Here is a 22697-nt window from a genome sequence, read left to right as displayed (position 1 = left end):
TAAAATCCCAAGCAAAAGTCATTTTTGGCAAGTACCTTATATCCAGTGATGCAATCCATGTATCAAGACATTGGGAAAAGTTTATGATTAAGTATGTAAAACTCAGCGAGACCTGATTCCCTCATGAGGACTCTGTTAAGGATAAATTCCACTCAACAAGTGATGCTTAGGACACACTTTTGAACAGCTCATGTGCATCAACATATTTAAATGTAGATCTCAACCAAAAACCAAGGTGTCACATAGGCTGTCACTTTATGTTTGGGTTAAAATAAAAAATAAGAAATGGTAGGTAATGAGGTTAGAGAAGAGGAAAATGATGTCTTTGATTGTCATAGTGATAAAAATTTGACATTCAAAGAAATAATTTAAAATGTATAAACCAAACAGTGGAAATGTGTCAAGTTAAAAGGGGATTAGTGACGTTAAAACCTTTTCAGTGCAATGTTAAATGGGAGCTATACAACTCTTCCTAAACAACAAACAAAAAGCACACACACACAAACACAAAAAGAAAACAAATAACATCAACAAAGAAATACAGGAAATACAATCTACCACATACGGTAAACATAGACTAGAACATGGAAGAGTTTTGAATATAAACAAGGAAATAAGAATGTTTTTATTAATCTAAATTCTTATCCGCCAAAATCAATCATAATAATAAAAGCTTAAAACATTATATGTAAAAAATCCAATAGTCCAGAGTGAGAGGCAAGAAATGTTTTAATTAAACAGATTTAAAACTTAAAATTTTAACTGATGGACTAAAATTAATTTTGGATGAAAGTTATAATTGGGGCAGAGAATATTCTTTTTCACAACAGAATGCCAGCAAAAAGAAATTAAAATTAATTTTGGATGAAAGTTAAAATTTGGGCAGGGAATAATCTTTTTTACGAAGAATGCCAGCAAAAGCAAGTATAAGGTAAGATTTTGAGATAGACAATTTTCAATGTACAAACATAAATATAATAACTGACACAGGCGGGGTGATTAATTGGTGATAAAATGTTCTGAAGAAGATCATTAGAATACAGGATATTTATACTATTTCAAACCACTTTCCAAACTACTTACAAATAAGATGTCTTTACAAGGGACAGAGCTCCTAAACCCCTCCTTAACCAAGTGACCATCCTAGTATCACCGCACTGGGGATGGACACACTGGGCCTTCTCTGCCTGCAGATGGGCTGAGGTAGGAAGCTCACAGCATGGACTCTGCAGAGTTCCTGGCAAAATGTTTAGGCTGAATTTAATCATGACGACATTTTCAGATAACTTCAGAATGTAGATCATTGAGCCAGACAGCTGACCTGTCCTCTACAAACAAGTCCATGTCACCACCATCAATGACAACAACAAAAAGATGAGGAGATGTTTTGGGTTCAAAATGACTAAAAAAGCATAAGCTGCATAGGCTTTTTACTCTTTTTGAACTCAAAATGTCTCTTTTCCTTTTTGTTGTGTTCTTGGTGGTGACATGGACTGTTTGAAGGAGACAGGTCAGTTGTCCTGTTCAATGTTCTACATTCTGCAGTTATCTGAGGGTTACTGCCTATGAAACTCAGGCTAAGCATTTTCAGCAAGAACATGGCATTGCTCATACTCTGCCCTGGCAGAGTCCCGGCTGACATGCTGTCTCCTGCCAGCAGCTGCGGACTCCTTTCTGTACACGATGGGAATTGAGAAACAGGGCTAACGCCGGTCAATGCTATTTGTCCATCTGGGCATTGGTCTCCTTAGGTATTGATCACAATTGGAGGGGGATGGAATGTGGCTTCTCAAATCAAAGGAGCATAGTGGCTTGAAGTCATCAAGAGTATTCTGTGTCTGAAATTCAATCCTCAGTGAAGGACCCCTGCAATATTGTGTTTGGACTTAAACTTGCTTTGCTGTTTTCGTTGTTTTTATCAAGTGGAAAAGCTGCTTTTTGTGACATTCTTTCATCCTACCATCCTTTGCGTCCTTCCAGCAGTATTTGGTATCTGTAGGGGAGAGAGAGAAAAAAAATCAAATGAGCATTTTTGTCAGATCCACCTGATGGCTGAGTCTGGAGGGATTGCTAAGCAGTGATATCTCACTGGGATCTCCTGCTGGGAGGATGAGCTGAAGGGTGAGTCCTGGGCTGTCGAAAGGGGGAAGCACCATCCACAAGTGAGAAGAAAACACTCCTGAACTTCCAGTCAGCCTGGGGTGCAGGATATAAGGACCCCACCTATGCCCAACCAGCAGTGGGCAACATCATCCCCTTTCCTCCTGATCCCCTCTGTCTGGAGCAGAGTGATGGCTTTTCCTCCCAGTGAGCATGTACTCAGCATCAATCATGCATGCCAAGAAACAGAGGGGAGCAGAAGGACAGGAGCCTCTGCAGAGAAACCCACCCCCTTACAACTCCATGTCCTAGTCTTCTAGGGAGGAGCGGGAGGGCCATGGGAAGAACCCTGGATATGAGAAGCAGCAGAAACCTCAGACAACATCCACGTCCAGGTCCACATTTTACAACAGAGGAGTAGTGATGCCACAGGGGTAAGATGGAACTAAGGCCACCTGACTTGCTATTGACAACCCAGGAATTAGAATCCACCCACTAAGGCCTTTCAATAAAGATTGGAGAAAGCGAGAGGAAAGGCTCCAATCTGGAGGTCTCAACAGTCATGAGTGGTGGTTGGGTCACCTTGGCTAGGACAGGAATAAGGTTTTACAGATAAATATGATGGTGCTGCTGTCTCTTTGGTTGGTTAAAAAAAATAAAAAATATATATAATTATAAGTTTTTGTCCAAAGGTCATCAGGAAAGAAAGGGAGTTTAAAAAAAGAGACTCAAAATGGAGTTAGCAAAGTGAGAACAGGGACTGTAACCACGGCCCAACTTATTTTCCCTAATGCCCTGAAGTTGATTCCAAATCTGGTTCCACCTTAAGGCATTTCTAGAAATATTCTCAATATCTAGACCAAGAAAACTCTGAAGTACGAAGTGAAAAGGATTAGTTTGTGTTTTACTACAGTCTCCCGTCCTGCTTATTGTTTTCCCCAAGTACATTATGAGAAAGGTTTCTTTTTAATATTTTATGCCAGTGTGAAGAGAGGCATGAAGAAGTATTCATATACAATCTCTTGCAGCATTTCAGTCTTAATTTGTTATTGTATGCTCTTCAGGACAGGGGGACCAATGAGTTCTCTTTGGGGATTTTGCAGAAGGACAATAATTGACCAAAAGTAAAATTTTCACATTGCAGTGGTGAGACCATTGGTGGGCTATAAAATGGGTGTGGGGAAATGTAAACTGGAAGTTTTATTTTAAAATGCAAAAGAAAATACTAAATTCCACTATATGTAATATGGCAGGTATTATTTCCGTACATTAGGTGTTAATATCATGACTATTTCTTACTTATCTTGTATTCAAAATTCAGCAAGTGTGCTTCAAGCAGAGGCTAAAAGTCCAATCTATTAATATTCTTGTTTTTCTTCTTGATTTTTTTCTATGCTATATGAAGAGTACTATTGAGAGGGGAATACAGATCCCATCAAAGTCTGATAGAGGCTCAGCCTTTTCTGTGGAGTAGCCACACATATGTGGCACTTCCATGTTGGTAACCTGAGGTCATAGTAGACCAGGGGTCCTTCTCATCTTTAGCCACATATTAGAATCACATGGGAGCATTTTGAAACTACAGATGCTCAGACCACACCCCAGGCCATGTAAGTGAGAATCTCTAAGTGTAAGTTGAAGGCATTCATCTTAATTGAAATCTCACCAGGTGCTTATGACATGGCAGCAGGATTTAGAGATACTAAATGGACCAGCCCAATTTCCCATCATTTTCTTTCCTTTCCCCATTTATCTCATGACTGGCTTTGTTCCCAGTGGTTCCATGGATTTTAGCCTTCTCTCTGACAATTTCAGTTAAATCTCTGTCTTATCAATTGGGCTGCACCGAAGCAAAGACTGTCCTGTAGACAGATTCTTGTCATCTAGTGTATGCATAAAGCTGGTCCTGGAGTCACTTTTCTCAAAGTTAATTCATAAAATGCTCTCTCATATACAATGGCCTCAAGATTCATCTGACTTGCATTTTAGACCCTTAACTGGACTTGAAAAGTGGAAATGAGAATAAAAAGGAGAGAGGTTAGAATGACGTACCTCATGATGTATGCAGTTTTCAAGTCCTGCCCTCTGCATGTACTTTTGGAGTGATGTCCCTTTAGAATGTCATAAATGTTCCCCAGTTAACATCAGCTCAAGTGAGTCCATGAGGTGAGAACACTGAGACCCTGGCAACTCCATCCACGTTGGCACTAAGCTGCACATCTGGGGCTAAAGACAAACCTGACTCCAGGCCAGTAGGGAACTCCCACCTGTGACCCTGGTTCTAGTTTAGTTTCCTACGGGGGCTCTTAGTGCTTAGTTTTAACACTTCTCATTCAGAGGAACAAGTGATGATTAAGAGTTGAATTAGTTGTGTTGCTCAAAAGAAGACTCAAGAAGAAAATCTTCGTGTAAATGACGTATTAAAGCAATGATTTCTACAGAAAGAGGCAATGGAGTTGGGGATGCAGCAAGGAAAGGTAAATTTCCCAAAGGAGTGTGTGATTCCGGGCAAACAACCCTGTGTTCAGCAGCTTAAACTATGTACTTGGATGGGGACAAGGAGGCCTGGCTCTCCTGTGGCCATGAGAGGGACTCTCAAGACAGTAGAAAAAGGAATAGAGCAGAGTTCAGAGAGTAAAGAGGAGATGGGTAGAGAAAGGGCCAGTCAGGGTGGGAGCCCATGGGACACAGAGCTAAGACCAGACAGAGGTTAGAGCAGCTGTTGGAGAGAACAAATGGGAGAGAAAAAGCAGTGAGAGAATGAGCTGTCACCATAGACAGAGAAATAAGAAGTGAGTGCAGCTATCAGCCATAGATGTGATTACCTCTGCGCTCTCAGCATGCAGGCCAGCGAATCTGAATGCCAGTCTCCACTTGCTGAAGGGGAGTCTTCTTCTGATGGTCTTCAGTATCAGGACAAGGGAGGCACGAATCCGGCCAGTGACTTGACGCCCTTGTGTGTTGCTTGCTGAGCCTTCAAGTGCATCATCTTCCAGCTGGGGAGGGTTCTTCATCCCCAGAGAGGGCTCTAAAACCAGCTCTGAAAAGAAAACCACAGCCAATGGGATCCGCTGCCATCCATGATCTTACCATAACTTTCTCTTCCACCCAGAGGACATCAAATCAGGAAAGAGGCCTTGGACAAGAAAGTCCAAAGGGCGAGGGGAAACCGATAGAGTCACTTTAATACTTTCTTTTTTGTTGATCTTTCCTACATTACTCAGTAACGACAAGATTGCCAGGAGCCAAAGGCACTGCCAAGTCACAAAAATATTCAAGAAACATAGGATTCAGAAACACAAATTGCTTCCAGGTAGATAAGGCAAAGGCAAGGAAATAACACTGTATGTAGGCTATGCTTTGGGGAGAGAAGAGATTACAAAAATCAAAGTTAAATCAGAACTGGGTTCAAACAGGAGATGGGAATGGAAGGGCCTGGCAGGGTGGCAGCCGATGTGGCACAGAGGTGAGACCAGACATAGGTGACAGCAACTGATGAGAGAAAAGAACCAGGAAGACTACACCTAGAGAATTTACAAAAGTTGCATCATTATATGATCTACTGCATATATATATACACCCTATATAGCATACACACCAGATATACATAGTCACACATAATAGGACAAATGATACAAATGCATGTATCTGTACACATTAATTTAAAGAAAAAAATATAGGGATTTGGGAGGGATTGAATGTAAGAGTAGAGTCACTATTCTGGTCCATCGAAATTGGAAAAATAATTGGAGACATGAGAAGAATGAGAAAGAATAGGTATGGGAGAAACAAATGACCTGGTAGACAGCAGGGAGAAATCACCAGGTGAAGGAAAGTGTTAATGAAACGAAAGGCGTTCACTCTGTCCTCTTACCTGGAGCCTGGTTCAGGCTCTGGACTCCAGGGAAAGTGAGCAAGAGGGAGTGTGTCTGAGCCAGTGGGGTGAGTCTTGGCTGGGGGTGTGAGAATCCACAGAGAAGCAAAAGAGAGTTCAGTGCTAAGAAATCAGTCTAAATAAGTTATCATGGCACGTGTCAGGGACTGCGCATCCCCTGACACTCCCGGAGCACCTTCCATGTGTCCTCTCCACTGGCCCACATGGTGCTCATTATCTCACGCAACCCTCCCTCCCCCTGAGGACAGGCGTTCCCTCATTCCTCAGCTGAGGGCATCGCCTGACAGATGAGCACCAGGCAGCCCCAGGGGCTCCAGGAGGAGATATTGAGTGGGATGGAGAGTGAGAATGAACACGACCCAGGATTTTAAGATAATCTGAGCAGAAATGGATCCCTGTGAGAGGGAAACTGAGGACATGGCCACGGACATGAGTGGAGAATGTGAACTAAATGGAATTTCATAAAAGAGACTGATGTGAAGACTTTCCATGTGAAAGTTGCCCTTTTATTTCAAAAAAAGCAGAAAAAAACAGCAGAAGAAGCTGGACATGTCAGGAGACTGAGTGTGGGCCCAGGATTTACACTGTTACTCAATGTGCCTCATAGGTTGTTATTGAAAGTGCCTGACGGGAAAATTGGCTTCATGAGGGATGGGGAAGGAGAGGAAGAAAACTGGCAGAGGAGTCTGCGTGAGAAAGGAAAGGAAGAGGGGCCCTAGAAAGCAGAGATCTTCATAACTGCTCTACCTCAGAGGAGACATCGTCCGTGAAGTCACTTGCTAAGTGTAAATTTAGCAGAAAGATAAAAAGATTAGATAACACCTACTCATAGGTTTATTGGGCAATTCTTATGGAATCAGGCCCTTTGGAAATTATGATTGCAGGTAGATATTATTCTTCAGGTATCTTAGATGAGGGAACAGAGATGTAAATAGCAAAAAGACAAAATCCTTGGCAAAAGTCAACAAGCAGAAAGTGGCAAACCCAGGTCCTGAGAGCAGATTTGGTCCTAAGCTCCAGTCCTTTGCTCACCTCACTGGGTTGGAGCATCATGGATTTCAACTTGACCCTGAGGAAGCATGGGAGGCCCCATTCTCTCCTCCACCCACAGCACCGTCGTGACCACCAACACCTGGATTAGAGCTTCATGATGCCGTTTCCTTCCCTACCTTGGAAGGGCCATTGGTTCCCAGAATCAGCATTGGCTGAGAAGCTGCAGGTGGTGGAGGAAAGGCCCTGCTGGGGCAAGCCGTTCCCACAGTGGAACCCTTGATCCAGCTGTAGTCGCAGACAATTGGGCACCAGGGTGCTTGGTTCCAGCTGTGCCTGTGAAACTTGCACCTCTGACCGGTGGTGGCTCAAGTCTCCACTCCAAGTCCCTTGGGGACAGGCCGCCTCGGTGGGGGCTGAAAGGAGAAGGGGCTTCAGTAGGAACAATCTCAGTTTTCCCTTTGTTAAGTCATCCCAGAACACCCATCCCTGATGTCCCTGCTCTCAGTAAAGCCACCAAGTGACCCACGCCACACAGACAGACATCATGTAAATGCAGGCGACGTCACCTCTCCTGCCTGTGCCTGGGGACGCTGACATGGTAGGGGCCCAGGCTGGGGTGTCCCTGAGGTGAAAAACCTCTGCTTCAGCCCAGAGGGCTTTGGATTGTCTAACAAGACCATCCCGATTATTCTGTTATTATTCATCTCTTTCCTGTGCCCAGAGGGAAAGTTCTAGAGAGGCCTCAGAGCACAGGAGAGGAGTGGTTATTTTTCGCCACATACGGGGGTGTAAGAACGGGTCAAGAGTTAGAGCTGCGAGGTTTTGAGAAAGAACCACGAAAAAGGGGGCTGGGATGCTACAGACCAAACACTAAGTCAGGCAAACTTTTCTGGGTTCGGGGACATTTTGAATTTCCCATTGACTATAATGGTTTGACCCCCTACCCACACATATCCATCCTCTTGCCATAGAGTGGGTGTCAGTAGACATAGGCAATGTAGGAGAGGGACCAGTCCCTTCCTGCAAATTCAGGGGCCACAAGTGCTACAGATCAGCATGTGCAGTTCCTTAGGAAGGCAACACAGGACACGATCCTCACATTACCCACTCCTCCAGTGGGGTTCGGGTGGCACCCCTTAAACAAATTATTTCCATTTCCACAGGGAGAGGAATACACATTCTGAGTGGACTAAGAAAAGACTTCCAATGACCTCACGCCAGTCCAGGTCGGTCTCAGGATGGGGACGGGGCCTGCAGACCGGATCCACGTTGCTGTGGGGCTCCTCTCTCTCCTCCCCTCTCCACATCTTCATTCTCTCCAAGGTTTTCTAAGTTTTCTTAAAAATGCCTCATTGTTCTCAGCTCCAACATGGAGATGCCACTGCCCACTTGGGCGTGTCCCTTGATCCCTGAATGGTTTATAGCAGGACAGAGCTTGCTTGCAAAGGGGCAGGGCATACAGCAGGTGCAAGGTCAGTGTGTATTTTAATTGTTTCATGAATCACTGTGATGCTAGAAAAGCATTTGCTTTTTTGAAACTCAGGGAGAAATGCAAAATGGGAAAGGGGCTGGTCCCAGTATGAAAGGCACTTACTGACCAAAATAGAATAGAGGCCAACATTTTTGTTGCTAGTTTCTTTCTTTGTGTGTGTGTGTGACACAGGGTCTCACTTTGTTGCTCAGGCTGGAGTGCAGTGGTGCAATCGTGGCTCACTGCAGCCTCAACTGACCAGGCTCAGGTGATCCTTCCACCTCAGCTTCCCAAAAAGCTGGGACTACAGGTGTGTATCCCCATACTCTGCTAATTTCTTTTTTACAGATACGGTTTCACCATGTTACCCACACTAGTCTCAAACTCCTGAGCTCATGCAATCCACCTCCTTAGCCTCCCAAAGTGCTGGAATTACAGGCATGAATCAACACACCTGGCATTTTTGCTAATCTCGTTACAACATAATCCAATATACTGGGGGACATCACAGAGTTCCTTGCTCTTACCAGAAGATAATGTAATGGGTAAAACCCCCAACAATCCACATGAAATTCCCAGAATTGAAGTAAAAAAAAAAGAGAATGAGCAAGAAGAAATGAAAATTGGATTTTCTTTTTACACGTCCTGTGAAGCTGCTATCTCAAGGGGCGATTGCTCAGAGGAAGGGTTTTCTGGACCTCATGGGGACAGGAACCACTCTGCTTTGCTCATCGGTTAGGCCAGAGCCTCATGAGGGACACTAGTTGTCGATGGTTTTCATGAGAATAGAGCACTGAGACCAAAACTTGATTGACACTACAAACCCACACTTGGAGAAAACCACTGGAGCTCTGCAGAGGATGCAAGCCCGGCCACACATAAAGGAAGGGTCGCTGGACTGCGTCAGTGGAGGGAAGACACTTCAGAGGAAGTAGAGCCGCAGTCCCAAACCTTTTTGGCACCAGGGACTGGTTTCATGGAAGACCATTTTTCAGGCACCAGGTTGGGGGGGATGGTTTTGGGATGATTCAAGCACATTACATTTACTGTGCACTTCATTTCTATAAATATTATATTGGAATATATAATGAAATAATTATACAACTCACCATAATGCAGAATCAGTGGGAGCCCTAAGATTGTTTTCCTGCAACTAGATGGTCTCACCTGGGGGTGACAGTTACTGGGAGACAGTGACAGATCATCAGGCATTAGATTCTCGTAAGGAAAACACAATCTAGATTGCTGGCATGCACAATTCACAATAGAGTTCGAGCTCCTGTGAGAATCTAATGCCACTGCTGATCTGACAGGAGATGGAATCCAGGCTGAAATGCTCTCCCACCGCTCACCTCCTGCTCTGCGGCCCAGTTCCTAACAGGTCATGGACCCATAATGGCCCATGGCCCCAGGGCTGGGGATCCCTGAAGAAGAGAATCTAGCTTGGGACACAGGAATCATGAAACAGGCCTCCAAATAATTGGGCAAAACTCCCAACATATGTGGATGGCCAGAGAAGAGATAAAGACATGGAATTAGCAAGATAATTTCAGAAAAGAGAGATGCCCTATCTTAAAGAAGGAGGTCTGTTACATAAATTTCTCCAGCTGAGCTACTGTGGCCAGGAATTTGCCATAAGCCCTCACCACTCCCTTCTCTGGCCTGTTTTGATAGCCAAAGCCTGCTCCCGTGAGAAGGAGCCAGGTGACAGAGGAGGCACTTGGAACAGGAGAAGAGGAAGTTCTACCCAGTGGATGTCTGTGCTTAAAACTGGATCCAAGAGCCAGATTCAAAACAAGCTCAGTGTATAGAGCCTGCTGCAGAGATGGTCTGTCTCAGCTGCACAAGTTGCAGGAAACAAAACATACAGAGGCTGCCTGGGAGGACAGTGGAACTTTGTGACCTCCAGGGTGAAGTACTCACAGGCTACATCCAGAGCAGAGCAGGCAAGCTGATCCTCCAATGAGGACAAGGTGCTGCTATAAGGCTGGTGGCAGTCAGACACGTCATGGTGAACTGAGGGAGTCAAGTAAACTTCATTCACAGAGTCCTCTGGGACTTCCTGCTCCTTCACCTCTGGCAGCTCCTGGCTGAGCCTGGGGTAAAGAAGACAGAAGATAAACACCAGAGAGAACCAACACCCAGCTGGTTCTATAGGGAGGCCCTTAGGAAGGCCCAGAGGAAGCAAAGTACATTCCCCTGAGAGAGATACAACCATCCTTCCCTGTCTCGAGTAGGAGACAGAGCACGACAGGCTCTCAGTGCACTGGGCAGGCAATGAGCTGGGGAGGAAGCAGATGGAGTGATCCCTGTGGGGAACTGCCAGGACACAGTGCATTCGGCACTTTTGCATCCATTTTGTTGAAATTAGCGTCAGTGGCCAAATGAATACAGGCTCTTGAGTCTTCACAGAGTTCCTGTATTCTCAACAGCTCTTGTTCTCAACATTGTAGCATGGCATGATTTATTTTCATTCACTTCCCTGCTATCGAATACTTGCAAACATGGTAATGCCAAAGAGGCAGACATCAGATGTGCAATTCAACTTCACTTTAAGCAAAAAGGACAGAAAAGGGGACTGCAGAAAATGTCTGTGAGTGATCAGTTCAACAGAGTCAACTGAATGCAGATTAGACGAATTGAAAGGAATTAATAAGGAGGAACTAGAATTACAGGTGTACAATGAAAAGAGTCAACCTTATGAATATGGCATTTCATGGTTGGCTGAACAGATGGAACAGGTATATTCAGCACACTCTGATTTTCCCTGCATCTGAGACTCCAGATATCAACACTGAATTAACTGTTCAGGATTCCTCAGAGTTACCTGGGGCATGGTGGGCTTTGGTCTTCTATCTCCTCTTGATCCTTTTTAATTTCTGTAAATAAATTCACAAAGGGACAGACAGATTAAGCAGGTTCTCCTACACACATAAACAATCCACTGTGCAATCCTAACATAGAAACGTCAGTTTCCTCAGTGGGAGAACAGGACACTGTGAGAGAAATATTCCAGGAGGCCTGAGGTCCTGTCATGAGAGAGATGCCTTGGTTTTCTTCCCTGGGCCTAGGAATGCAATCTCCCTGTTCTGGTAGATCATTATCCCAACATCATCTGTCCTGATTTTGTGCAAACAGTTATGCAAATTTTTCACACCAGTTGAAGGCAAATACCCCAGCTGCTTTCTAGAAGGAAAACTGCAATATTCAGCTTTCAATCATCAAATACTCATGTTGTTCATGGTTACAAGGATTTTAGACACTGAAACTAGAATGTAGGAGGGAATCTACAGACCCTTGAATGAAAATGAATCTTTGGTTCAATACAAAGAGACATTGGCTATTCATGACATCTAGGAGTGACAAGGCCCAATCTTGTTTCTAGAAACATAACAAAAGGTAATGGACTGCTCAGCTAAAACAGGATAACATCAAAGACATACAGAATGAGGCTAGGTTCTTTGAAACCTGGGTAATATCTTTAATGAAAAGTACACAAAAATGCCACAGGCGTTGGGCAGGCATAGAATCTCATAGGACATGGTTGGGGAAAGGAACTTGTAAGGAACACGATAGCTGGCAAGACAAATCTTATTCAGATTAAGAGGCCTGACAGACACCTGTCGGGCACGTGCTGCATAGGTTGGTGTGAATTTGTCAATGTCGTGACAGTGGGTGCAGGATGACACAGGCATGGTCTGAGATGAGGAAGAGAGCAAAGCTCACTGACCCACCCCTGTCTGTGCTTCCAACTTGATTTTTGATGCTGATGCAAATCATCCTGTGTCTGTGAGTCACGCCCACACCAATGACACATCTCAGTCCAGCCAGGGATGTGAAGCGCAAGGATTACGGAGTCTACCTGGCACACCAATTGGAGATTTATCATGTTCACAATGGAGTACTCACTGTCTACAAGAGCCAAGCTGACTTGCTTGTCTTCAAAAGAGTACAAAGTGCTCCAATAAGGGTGGTAGGAGGGAGTCAGGTCAGGAAGGATGGAAGGAGTCAAGCAACATCCATCCAGTGACTCCTGGGGGATTTCATGCTTGTCCACTCTCAGCGGTCCCCTGCTGAGCCTGTAGGGTAAGAAGGACTAAAGATTAATCCAAGGAGTTTCAGTGCCCTAGCTGGATTTCACGTGAGGCATGAGGGAGTGATCGCAGAAAACAAATGGGTCAACCCATTAAAGAGTTAAATATTCTCCTCTTCTTGGTGGGCACAGTGTGGTTGCCATGGGAAGGTTGCAGTACAGAGAGAGGGAAAGAGAGAGATGAGAGAGAGAGAGGCATCAGGTGCTCAGCAAAGTAGCCAGATTATGATTTTCTAAGGAAGGAGACTGAGTCTCTCTGTATGGTAGAGTCGTGACTTACTGAATATCATGTCCCATAACAGTGGTTTCCTTCCTTTCTTTTAAATGATGTTAAATTTTATGTGTAGTGGCCAAGTAAACATAGGTTTTGAGGCATAATCATATCCCCAAAATCGCATGTCATCAAGTCCTCTTTCTCTCAATGTTGTGCATGGTATAACAATAATTTTTTCTACCTAATTTCCTTGCCTTGAAATGCTCACCACTGTGCTAATGCAAAACCAGCAGAAAGCAGATATGCATCTCAGGCTGGTTGACACCATAAGAAGAGTATACTTACTTTAAGGAAATCTGTGTGACTGATTAGTTGTTCACAAGGTCAAGTGGTTTGATGTACTGAACTTGAGAAGTTAATAAGAAATGGCAAACATTAAAAGTTTCACAATGAAAATGTAAAACATGGTTAAAAAAGATCATTTCTGGTTGGCTGAAGGGATGAATTAGGTATATTCAGGACTTTCTGGTTTTCTGTGGAGATGAGTTTCACAGATATCACCCCTGAATAGACAGCCCCTGATTTTTCTCAATTACCTGGGAGCAACTGTTTCTTGTCCTTTCACCTCTTCAAGATCATTTTGCTTTTCTGTAAATAAATTAAGAGAAGACCAGCCAGATGAACTTGATCACATTCACACATGCACAAGCTTGTGTCCAAATCTACATAGGGGCATAAATATACGCAGTGCGAGAACAGGCTATTGTGAGAGAAACTTTCCAGGAGGTCTCAGTGTGAGCCTTGTGAGAAGTCACTAGGTTTGCTTTCCTGAGTCATGGAGCAAATCTCCCTGATCTGACAGGTCATCATCACAGTCCCTTCTGTCTTGAGTCACAGCAAACTGTTAACCATATCCTGTTTACTAACAGATCCTGGGGATCTACTTTAATGCTTCCTAGCAGGTTACTGCAGTATTCAGCATGTTTCCTTCTGATAAGCTGTTGTCAGTGTTTTTGTAGAATTTGCATTTAGAGGGACAGATTAAATCAAAAGAATCTCTAATGCTACATGGAAACATTGGCCTTTCATATGGCAGGGAGTTCCAGGGCCCGGCCTCGTTTCAGAGAAACATACAAAATTTAATAGTGGTGTTCATGTTCTGGTACTCAGAGACTTCTTAGCTAAGACAAGCCTACTAAAAGGGGAGGGAGTCTAGCCTGAGAGAAGTGAACGAGGGAAATGACAGCTCCAAGAATATCGATAAGGCTGCCAGTGGCCTTGGACAGGCAGAGAAACTCAGGTTGTTTGGGAGGGAAAATTAGATTTCATGTGAGATGACAGATTAAATCTAAATCAGGAGGACTGGTGGATACATCCTGCTCCCAGGCTGCAGAGGTGGGTATGAATTTGTCAGGTCAACCTTGGGTACAGTGATCTGCCAATGGGGCAACGATGAAAGACAATGTGTGGTTTTGGACTAGAATGGAGCAAAACTCTAACTTATAGGATGCCTTCCTTCAAACTCAATCCTAGAGCCTGGTTCTAACCAGTATATAAGCATAGAGTCTTCCTGAAGGTATGACATCCGTCACTATGGACAAATCTGGGGTACAAAGAATAGGGAGCCTACCGAGGAAGCCAAGTGGGGTTTCATCCCATTTGGGATTGGAGTAATCCCTGGCAACATCCTGAGCGGAGCAAACTTTCTGTTCATCCAATGCCAAGAAAGAGACTTCACGATGCCGGTAAGAGTTGGACTTGTCATGGTGTCTAGAATGAGACAAAACACATTTCTCTGGCAAGTCCTGCAGGACTCCCTTCTCTTCAGAATCCTGCAGCTTTCTGATGAGCCAGGTAGGGTAGAACGACAGAAGGTTAGACCAAGACAGATTCAACACCATAGTATCTCAGGTGATTTGATAGGACACAAAGGGAGTGGTCACAGAAAGCAAAGGGGGGTCTCCTCCAAGAGAGAAAAATCTATCCTTCTAAATGTGGGGTGGAGTGTGACTGTCCTGGAGACAGAGCAAACATGAGCAGCAGGCGCTCAGTGCACTTGCCACAAACGAGCGGCTGCAGGAGGACCCAGACTCTCCCTGTAAACTAGCATCAAGCATCGTGACTTGCAGCACTGAGAACTAAGCTGGGACTTCACTTCCTTTACACAAATTGCGTTGACATTACATGCAGCATCCAAGTGAACACAGCTCTTGAGGCATTCCCAACACACCGATCCTGTGTTTTTAAGGTCCCCTTTTTTTTTCAATATTTTGACATAATATGAAATTTTTATTTTTAATTTTCTCGATTGCATTCAAATACTTGCCAACATGCTGTCACAAAACATACAGAAAGCATATATGCATCTCACCCTGGATTAGCCACATGGGAGACCACAGGTGAGATCAGGATATCGCTGAGGTTGGTCAGTTCACCCGGTTCAAGTGATTGTCAGTTCCTATGCTCGAGAGGGATTAAGAAATTGAAACCTATTCAAGTACCACAATAAAGAAGACAACATTGTTAAAGGAGCAATTTGCACTTGGATGAATGGATGAGACAGTTCTATTCGTCACTTCCTATTTTCCCTTGATCCGTGGTGTCCAGATGTCACTACTGAACTAACAGCCCACAAATCCACAGTTACCTGGGGGGCACTGGCGCTTTGCCCTCCTCCTCCTCATGATCATTTTGATTTTCTGTAAACAAATTCAGAAGAGCAGGCCACAGTAAGGAAATCACACAAGAGCAAATAAGTGTCCAGTCATAGCACAAGAACATAAATATCCTCAGTGTAAGAATGTGACATTTTGACAGGATCATTCTGACTTATTTTCAGAAGTAGATGTGCCTGCTTTCCAGACCCATAGGACAAAATCTCCCTCATCTGGTAGATCATAATCACCTATCCTCTGACCTAAGTCTGTGCGAACAATTAAACAAAACTTTTTCCCCAAGATTTTCAAAAATTGCCCTAACCACTCTCCAGAAGTGTTGTTGCAATACTGATTTATCTCATCATATATCATGGTCAACGAATGGTTAGAGAAATTTGTATAGGAGACTGAACTGATGGATAAATTCTAACAATCCTTGCATAAAAAAGAGTCTGCGGTGCTACACAGAAACATTGACTGCTCATGGGGTGAAGAACTCAGGGCCCAGCCTCGTTTAGGGAAACTTATAAGCAAGATAAAGGTAGAAGTGTTTATGTCCTGCTTTCAAGGTGACTGCTTAGCTGGGACAAGCTGACCTAAAGGAGACCAAGCCTGGAGCCGAGAACAGTGAATCCAGAGACACATCTCCAATTACATAGGCAAGACTGTCAGTGGCCTGTGACAGGCATAGAAACTCCATGGACATTGTTCAGGGACACAAATCATTATTGCATGTGACAAGAGACATAGGAACCGAGCCAGGAGGCCTGACAGATACCTCCTGTACACAGGTGGCTATGACTTTGTCACACCTGCCTGTGGTCCAGTATGCTAATATTGGGGCCAGGAAGACAAAGTCCATGCCATGGGCCTAGGAGGAGAGGAATGTTCTCTGACCCTCAAATAACTGTGTTTAATATTCCATCATAGTTTCTCTCTTTCTTTCTTTCTTTTCTTTTCCTTCTCTCCCTTTCTTTCTTTCTTTTCTTTCTTTCTTTCCTTTCTCTCTTTTTCTCTCTTTCCTCTCTTTCTCTCTCTCTCTCCTCTCTCTCTCTCTCTGTTTCTTTCTTTTTCTTTTCTTGAGACACAGCTTCACTCTGTCACTCAGGCTGGAGTGCAATTGTGGCTCACTGCAGCCTCTACTTCCTGGGCTCAGGTGATTCTCCCGCCTCTGCTGCCTGGGTAGTTGGGATGACAGGCATGCACCACCATGCCTGGCTAGTTTTTCATGTTTTTTGTAAAGATGGGTTTCATCACATTTCCCAAGCTGGTCTTGAACTCCTGAACTCAAGTGATTCACCCGCCTGGGCCTCCCAAAGTGCTGGGATTATAGGTGTGAGCCACCGCCCCTGGCTCCACTATACTTTGTGATTCAAACCAATATGTATGTATACAGTCTGTCCTCAGAATTGATCTTCCTCAGCCTAGACAGAGCTAGGAGGGACAAAGAATAGAGAGGCTACCTGGGAGAATGTTTAGAGCTTCCTCCTCTTCATCATGAGGGTGTTCACTCTCTACAACCAGAGCAGAGTCAACTTCGTGTTCCTCAAATGTGATTTTGGTGCTCCTGTGAGGCTGGTTGGAGTTAGAAGGGTTGTGACTATTTGAACAAGTGACAGCACATTCCTCCAGTGAGTCCTGAGGGACTTCCTTTTCTTCAGTCTTCTTCACCTCCCTGATGAGCCCAGTGGGATAGAGATGACAGAAGATTAATCCAAAAGGCATTGCACCCCAAGAAGTCCTAGGTGGTTTTGAAAGGAGGCTTAAGAGAGTGGTCCCAGAATGCAAAGGAGAGGTTCCTTTTAAGAGGGAACAGGCAATCCTTTTCTGTCTGCAACAGAGCGTGGCTGCCATGGGAACCAGAGAGGAAGACAGCAGCTAGTGATCATTGCACTGGACAGATAGGAGCTGAGGAGGACGAAGACTCAGCTGTCCCTGTATGGTACAGTCTTGACAGCACACACAGAGAAGCAAAAACAGCTGCCACATGGTGTGTCTAAGCTGGGTTGTAGTTAACATACTGTGGCCATGGCTATACAGGCGTTTGAGCCATTGTAGACTTCAGAGATGGTGTGCCTTCTAGATTTTTTTAAAATTTTAATATTGTGACATGAAATGTAAATTTTTTTGTCTAGGTACTGTACTTTGTGTTCAACTTTGCTAGGTGCTTCCTATTTCCTCTGCTTGTTGCCTCTCTGCTATTTATCTTTCCTAAAAAGAACCTAAAGACAACCGTGTAGAAAGCAGCTTTACATCTCATCCTGGCTTTCACCACAGGGGAGAACAGGTCTCCTCTGTGTGTGCAGGAAGTCCCTAGGGATGGTGAGTTCACCTAGGGTCATGCTTACAGGCACCAGGAAGACAATGGACAAGCACGTTAATGGGGCTATTTCCTTGTTGGGTGAGCACATGAAATCAGTGCACTCTGCAGCTTTCTTTATCCTGCCTCTGGAATCTGTGACTACCTTCACCTCCCTTTTATTCTTTCTGAGACCTTTTTCATATTTTACCACCCATTACCCGCTCCTGATTATTCAATGTTACCTGGGGGCAGGTGATTCCTGTACTTTCTCAACCTCCTCGTCTTTGTCGTCTTCATCCTCATCTTCATCTTCATCATTTTCTGCAAATACAGATGTGTCCATTGAAATATTTCCCATTTCACCCACTGCAAGCACAGTGAGCCCTATGTGCACAGGGACATAAACATCTATATGTATAGTTCCACACTGTACTGAAAGCTCTCATGTTTTATCTCTAAAAAAATGCCCTGGCATGTTTTCTTGATCCATGAGGCAATGCGTTTCTGATCTGGAGGGTCACCATCAAGATGTGGCCAAATATTGAAAAGACCTTTTCCTCTTCATATCACTGGAGGCTTGCCCAGCCTCTCTCTGAACTTCAGCAGCTGTCTCCCCAATCCTGCCACAGATCTGATTCCCACGCACAGGCTCTGTATCCTGTCACAGTTCGCATTTAGAACCTATATCTTTCTCTTCGAACAGGACAAACAACCTTGTCCCACAGTATTCCATACATTAGGGACTTCATGGGCCCTCCAAGTGGCTTCCACTGTGTTAACCGGGGACAATCTCTCCATGGGGAGTGCTCCAGTCTAAACCACTTCCTACCACCAAATGCCACCACATCAAGTGCCTTCTCCAACACCACACAGCAAGGGGCTTTATCTCATTGTGAAATATAGTCATAAGTGTTCCCACATTTGAATGCAAGAGACAATTTGTTTGCTTTTACAGATTTAGAGACAGAAACCCAGGAAGGATAAATTAATCAGTTGCCCACAGTTGCTAAAGACATTGCTGAAGATAGATCCTGGGAGCATTCATTCTTAGTCCAGGGCTCCTTTCACTCTAAAAGCTGCTTCCTGTCACAGCCTCCTTCCTGTTCTTTAAAACTGGACGGATGCTGCCTCTTGCTCTAAAGACCACATTCCATCAAGAAAGGAGGATATATTTGCCATTCTGTAACCTCCACCCCATGGGTTTCCCATCTCTGCTCCCACCCAAGAAATTCTGATCATGTCATGGCCACAAAAGTTTACTGGAAAGAAACACTACCCATACAATTGTCATTGTGGAGGTGTGGAGGTCTGGGGACTTTCATAAGCCTGAAGCTGTGTGTCATCAGGGCCCATGGCCACCTTACCTGGGCTCAGCTTGTGAACAAGGTGCTCTGCCAGCCTGTGCCCCTCAGCCAGCCGCTCTCGGAGGTCCTGACCCTGGGACTTGTCAGGGTCATCAGGAGTGAGGAGTGCTTGTTCAGCCAGCGGGAGGCATCTCTCCCTTCCCATAACTTCTCCCATAACTGGGTCAGCTCTTTTGCCTGAGAGTGAACCAGGGCTTTATACTGCCTAAGGTGAGATAGTAGAGAACATTTAATAATGGAAAGGGATGAGTGATCAGTTCTAATACCGCAACAGAGGTTTCTGTGAGAATGTCCTCAAGGAGACCTCCAAGCAGAAGGTCAGAACATGTTTGGGGAAATGTCTGTGGCCAAGAGAAAGAAGAATACGCACACACACACACACACACACACACACACACACACATATATACAAACATACACACACACATATATACACACACACACACACACACACACAGCCTTCTGATATATGAGAGAGTGCTTCTGTAAGATCCTCACAGATGTTCCATTCATCTTTTTCTTCTGTAAACAAAAGTTAGTGTCTTCCTAAATCAGTTCCACAAGGATGTCCTTTCGGTTCCTCACTTTGGCCATGGGCATCTCTATGTGAAAATTCACATAGCGCATCTTGCAGTGACTAGATACAAAGCCATGCACAGAAATGTGGCCAGGTGAAGATGGGGTGAATTGGAAAGATGAAAGAAGAAAAGAATGACAGTGTTAAGAAGGCAATATTGATTGAACAAATGAAACGCCACAGTCAGTCAAGAGGTGATTCTGACTAAGAGTAAAGGTGGTGGTGATCGCACACCATTCTGAGTATCCTAAATGCTTCTGAGTGGTTCACTTTTTTTGGTTTATTTTGTGTTATGCAAATTTTACCTCAACAATTAGTGGTTTTAAGAAGAGAAAACAAGGCTTAAGAAACAACTACAACCCATAACTTACTAAGATGACTGTTCTCTGTTTTATAAATATTTGTGTGACACGTGCCTGCCATGTAAATGCCTGCCGTTGTCCTGGCCCAGCTCAGCTCTTAGTTCTCCCAGCTGAGTTGCTGCACTTCAGAGATTCACACCCCTGCCCATCTGCCCGCCCCCAACGGGGCCCGCTCACCTGAGCTCCTCAGCTTGCCTGAGCTTCTCTGCCAGCTTCTCCATGGACTGCAGTTCATCCCTCAGCACAGAGTCTATGATGTCTTTGTACTCTTCACACTCTGAGAAAAGACAGACATGCCTGCCTCAGTGGAAGGTGGGACATGCTGCTGGGGTCACTGCCTATAGGGCAGGCGGCACCATCCATCCCAAGGACGAAAGCAGCTCCAGTACCAGGCTCCAGGCAGGCATTTCCACATCTTTATTTATCAACCTCCCAACTTTCTGGCAACTGATACTCCCCAACTCAGGGATGGGGAGAAAGAAACACAAGGGCACATCAAGTAACTTGACAAGATGATTCACCTGGAAGAAGGCGGAGTCAGAATTCACAGCCCCTGCGGTCTGACTCTGAATCCTGGGCCACTTTCCCAAGCCTTGTGGCCTCTCCTGTAAAACATTGCACTGGTGCATGAAGTAGTGATTTTCTATACAGTCAGGAAGGCCCTAGGACTACGGGACCCAAAGTTTCCCTTGTACTGGGAATTTCAAGTGCGAATATGTCAAACATTTAAAAAATCATATCTGGATATAATTGCATAAACTATGAGGCACAAGACCGTGAGGCTATAATAGAAATATGCCCAAATACTAATAAAGTTTGAATTAAGTTAGAAATAGTAGAATGAAGAACTAATAGATAGTGTTTACTCTGTTCCAAGAACTGTTCTAGGAAATTTACAAGAAATAGGTCATGTAATTCATTGCAGTAATTTACAGAGGTAGGTATTATTATAGTACTCAATGAGCAGATGAGGAAACTGAGGCACAGAGAAGATAGGCAACTTGGATGGAGGCCAGGAGACTGGCCCAGGGTCCCTGCTCTGCACACCACACTGCTACCTCCACAATGTCTCATGTGCCATCTTTCTTCCTCTTCAGGAATAAGAGCCTGTGCCCCAGGAAGCAGCACTTCCCTCTCACTGGGACACTCCCTGCTTTGAAGGGTGTCACAGATATCACAGTTTCTGTTAGGAGCAGTCTCCTCTTTAAGCTCCTTAGAGTGGGTACTCTGTACAGTTGCCATGTTTCCCCCAGGGTCCTCTGGATGGAGCTTTGCCTATTGGGCCTCAAAGAAGCTTGAACTGAATGGAAGTTCATTAGTCCCAGACATTTAGACCAACAGACTAGATGTTACTTGTCTGTAGAATCTTATATGATACAGAGAGGATTCTCATAAACATGATTTAGCCTCTTACTGAGGAAAACAGGTGGTTCTGTGCCTGTGTCAGAAGACAATAAGTAGGATTTTAACTCTAGTCCCACCTCACACCAGACTGCCAATGTGGAAAAGTTGCTAAATACTTTGTGCCTCTGTTTTCCATGTTTAACAAAATGAGGTTAAAACATCCACTTCTATTTTCCTAGAAGTATGGGAAGGATGAAATTAATTTCAATGAAAAGACCGTTCAGTTTCTCAGAACACAGGTGATCATTCATCACGTTCATCATTGTGAATCTATAGAACTTACTGTATTTCTTCAGCTGGTTGGCCAGGGAGTAGGCAGTAGCTTGAGTTATAAGGAATTTCTCTTTGAGGTCTCAGAACTGCTGATTGCTCTCTGCCAGCTGGGAGCGCAATGCCTGGTTGATTTCTAGGATGTTCATCTCTGCCCTCTCGCTGGACAAAGGGTCGGCAGATACCACCATGCTGACGTTTGTGGCAGAAGAGGTAGAGCCAGGGACTGGGGAGAAGAAACCCAGACACATGATGGGTCAAAAACTAGTGAAATCAATTAGGTTTAATCAGGACTGAGAGATGACAATTACTGGAATTGTTAACTTACGGTTGAGAAAAAGTTGATGAACACGCCACAACACTTTAGAGTCCTTAACCGCAAAAACAGGGACCGGGATGCCTGAGCTCAGAGCTGAAGGCACTGCCTGTAGCTCCGACTCTGACAAGAGTGAGGGAGGTAGCAGCCAGCGTACCAGGTAACGGTCTGCAGTTGCCATAACAGAATTAGAAGGTGGGGGTGTCATGGAATCTTAGAAACCCTGCATTCCAATTGCCCAGGTTGTGCTGAAACACTAGGCCCCCTGGTCTCACCTGACGGTCACTGATGGGGACCATTTCTTCAGCAGTCACTCTCAGTATTTGTGCACCCTTGTGACAATGCTACAGGCCCACCTCTTTCTCAATACATATAAGCATATTCCTCATTGTTCATCTCTTGTGTGTATAAAATCATCAAGGTAGGGATAGTTTTCCAGAAGGTTATATTTTCTTAGTGGTAGTCATGAAGTCACCTCACCTTCTTTTTAAGGTAAAATGATCTTAATGCTTTTGCACAAGTGAAAGATAGCAAACTTTCAGTCTGCTATGATATCCCTCTGGGTCTTCTGCAGTTTTTTCTGTATCGACTGAAAATGAAGGAATAATTCACTTTTAAAAAAGATTTTCTACCCTGTCTCAGTATTCTTGCTGCATCCCATTGTTATGTTGATTTCTTC

General features: G+C 44.4%; 1 protein-coding gene across 1 annotated transcript; it reads right to left on the bottom strand.

Moving 5' to 3' along the window:
• Positions 1–712: 712 nt before the first annotated feature.
• LOC103784395 (neuroblastoma breakpoint family member 4) lies at positions 713–21893 on the bottom strand. Its single transcript, XM_034932411.2, is given in 16 exon segments — positions 713–1993; positions 4926–5140; positions 7165–7401; positions 10383–10555; positions 11287–11338; positions 12369–12538; positions 13363–13414; positions 14397–14536; positions 15138–15224; positions 15414–15465; positions 16887–17098; positions 17968–18046; positions 19090–19194; positions 19197–19294; positions 20206–20305; positions 21716–21893. Coding segments are annotated over 16 exon segments (1992 nt in total). The 3' UTR covers positions 713–1951.
• Between the last annotated feature and the right edge of the window lie 804 nt (positions 21894–22697).

Source organism: Pan paniscus, chromosome 1 (genome assembly GCF_029289425.2).
Source record: "Pan paniscus chromosome 1, NHGRI_mPanPan1-v2.0_pri, whole genome shotgun sequence".
Lineage (NCBI taxonomy): Eukaryota > Metazoa > Chordata > Mammalia > Primates > Hominidae > Pan > Pan paniscus.
Note: the sequence above shows the minus strand (reverse complement) of the source record. Positions and strands in the feature narration are given on the sequence as shown.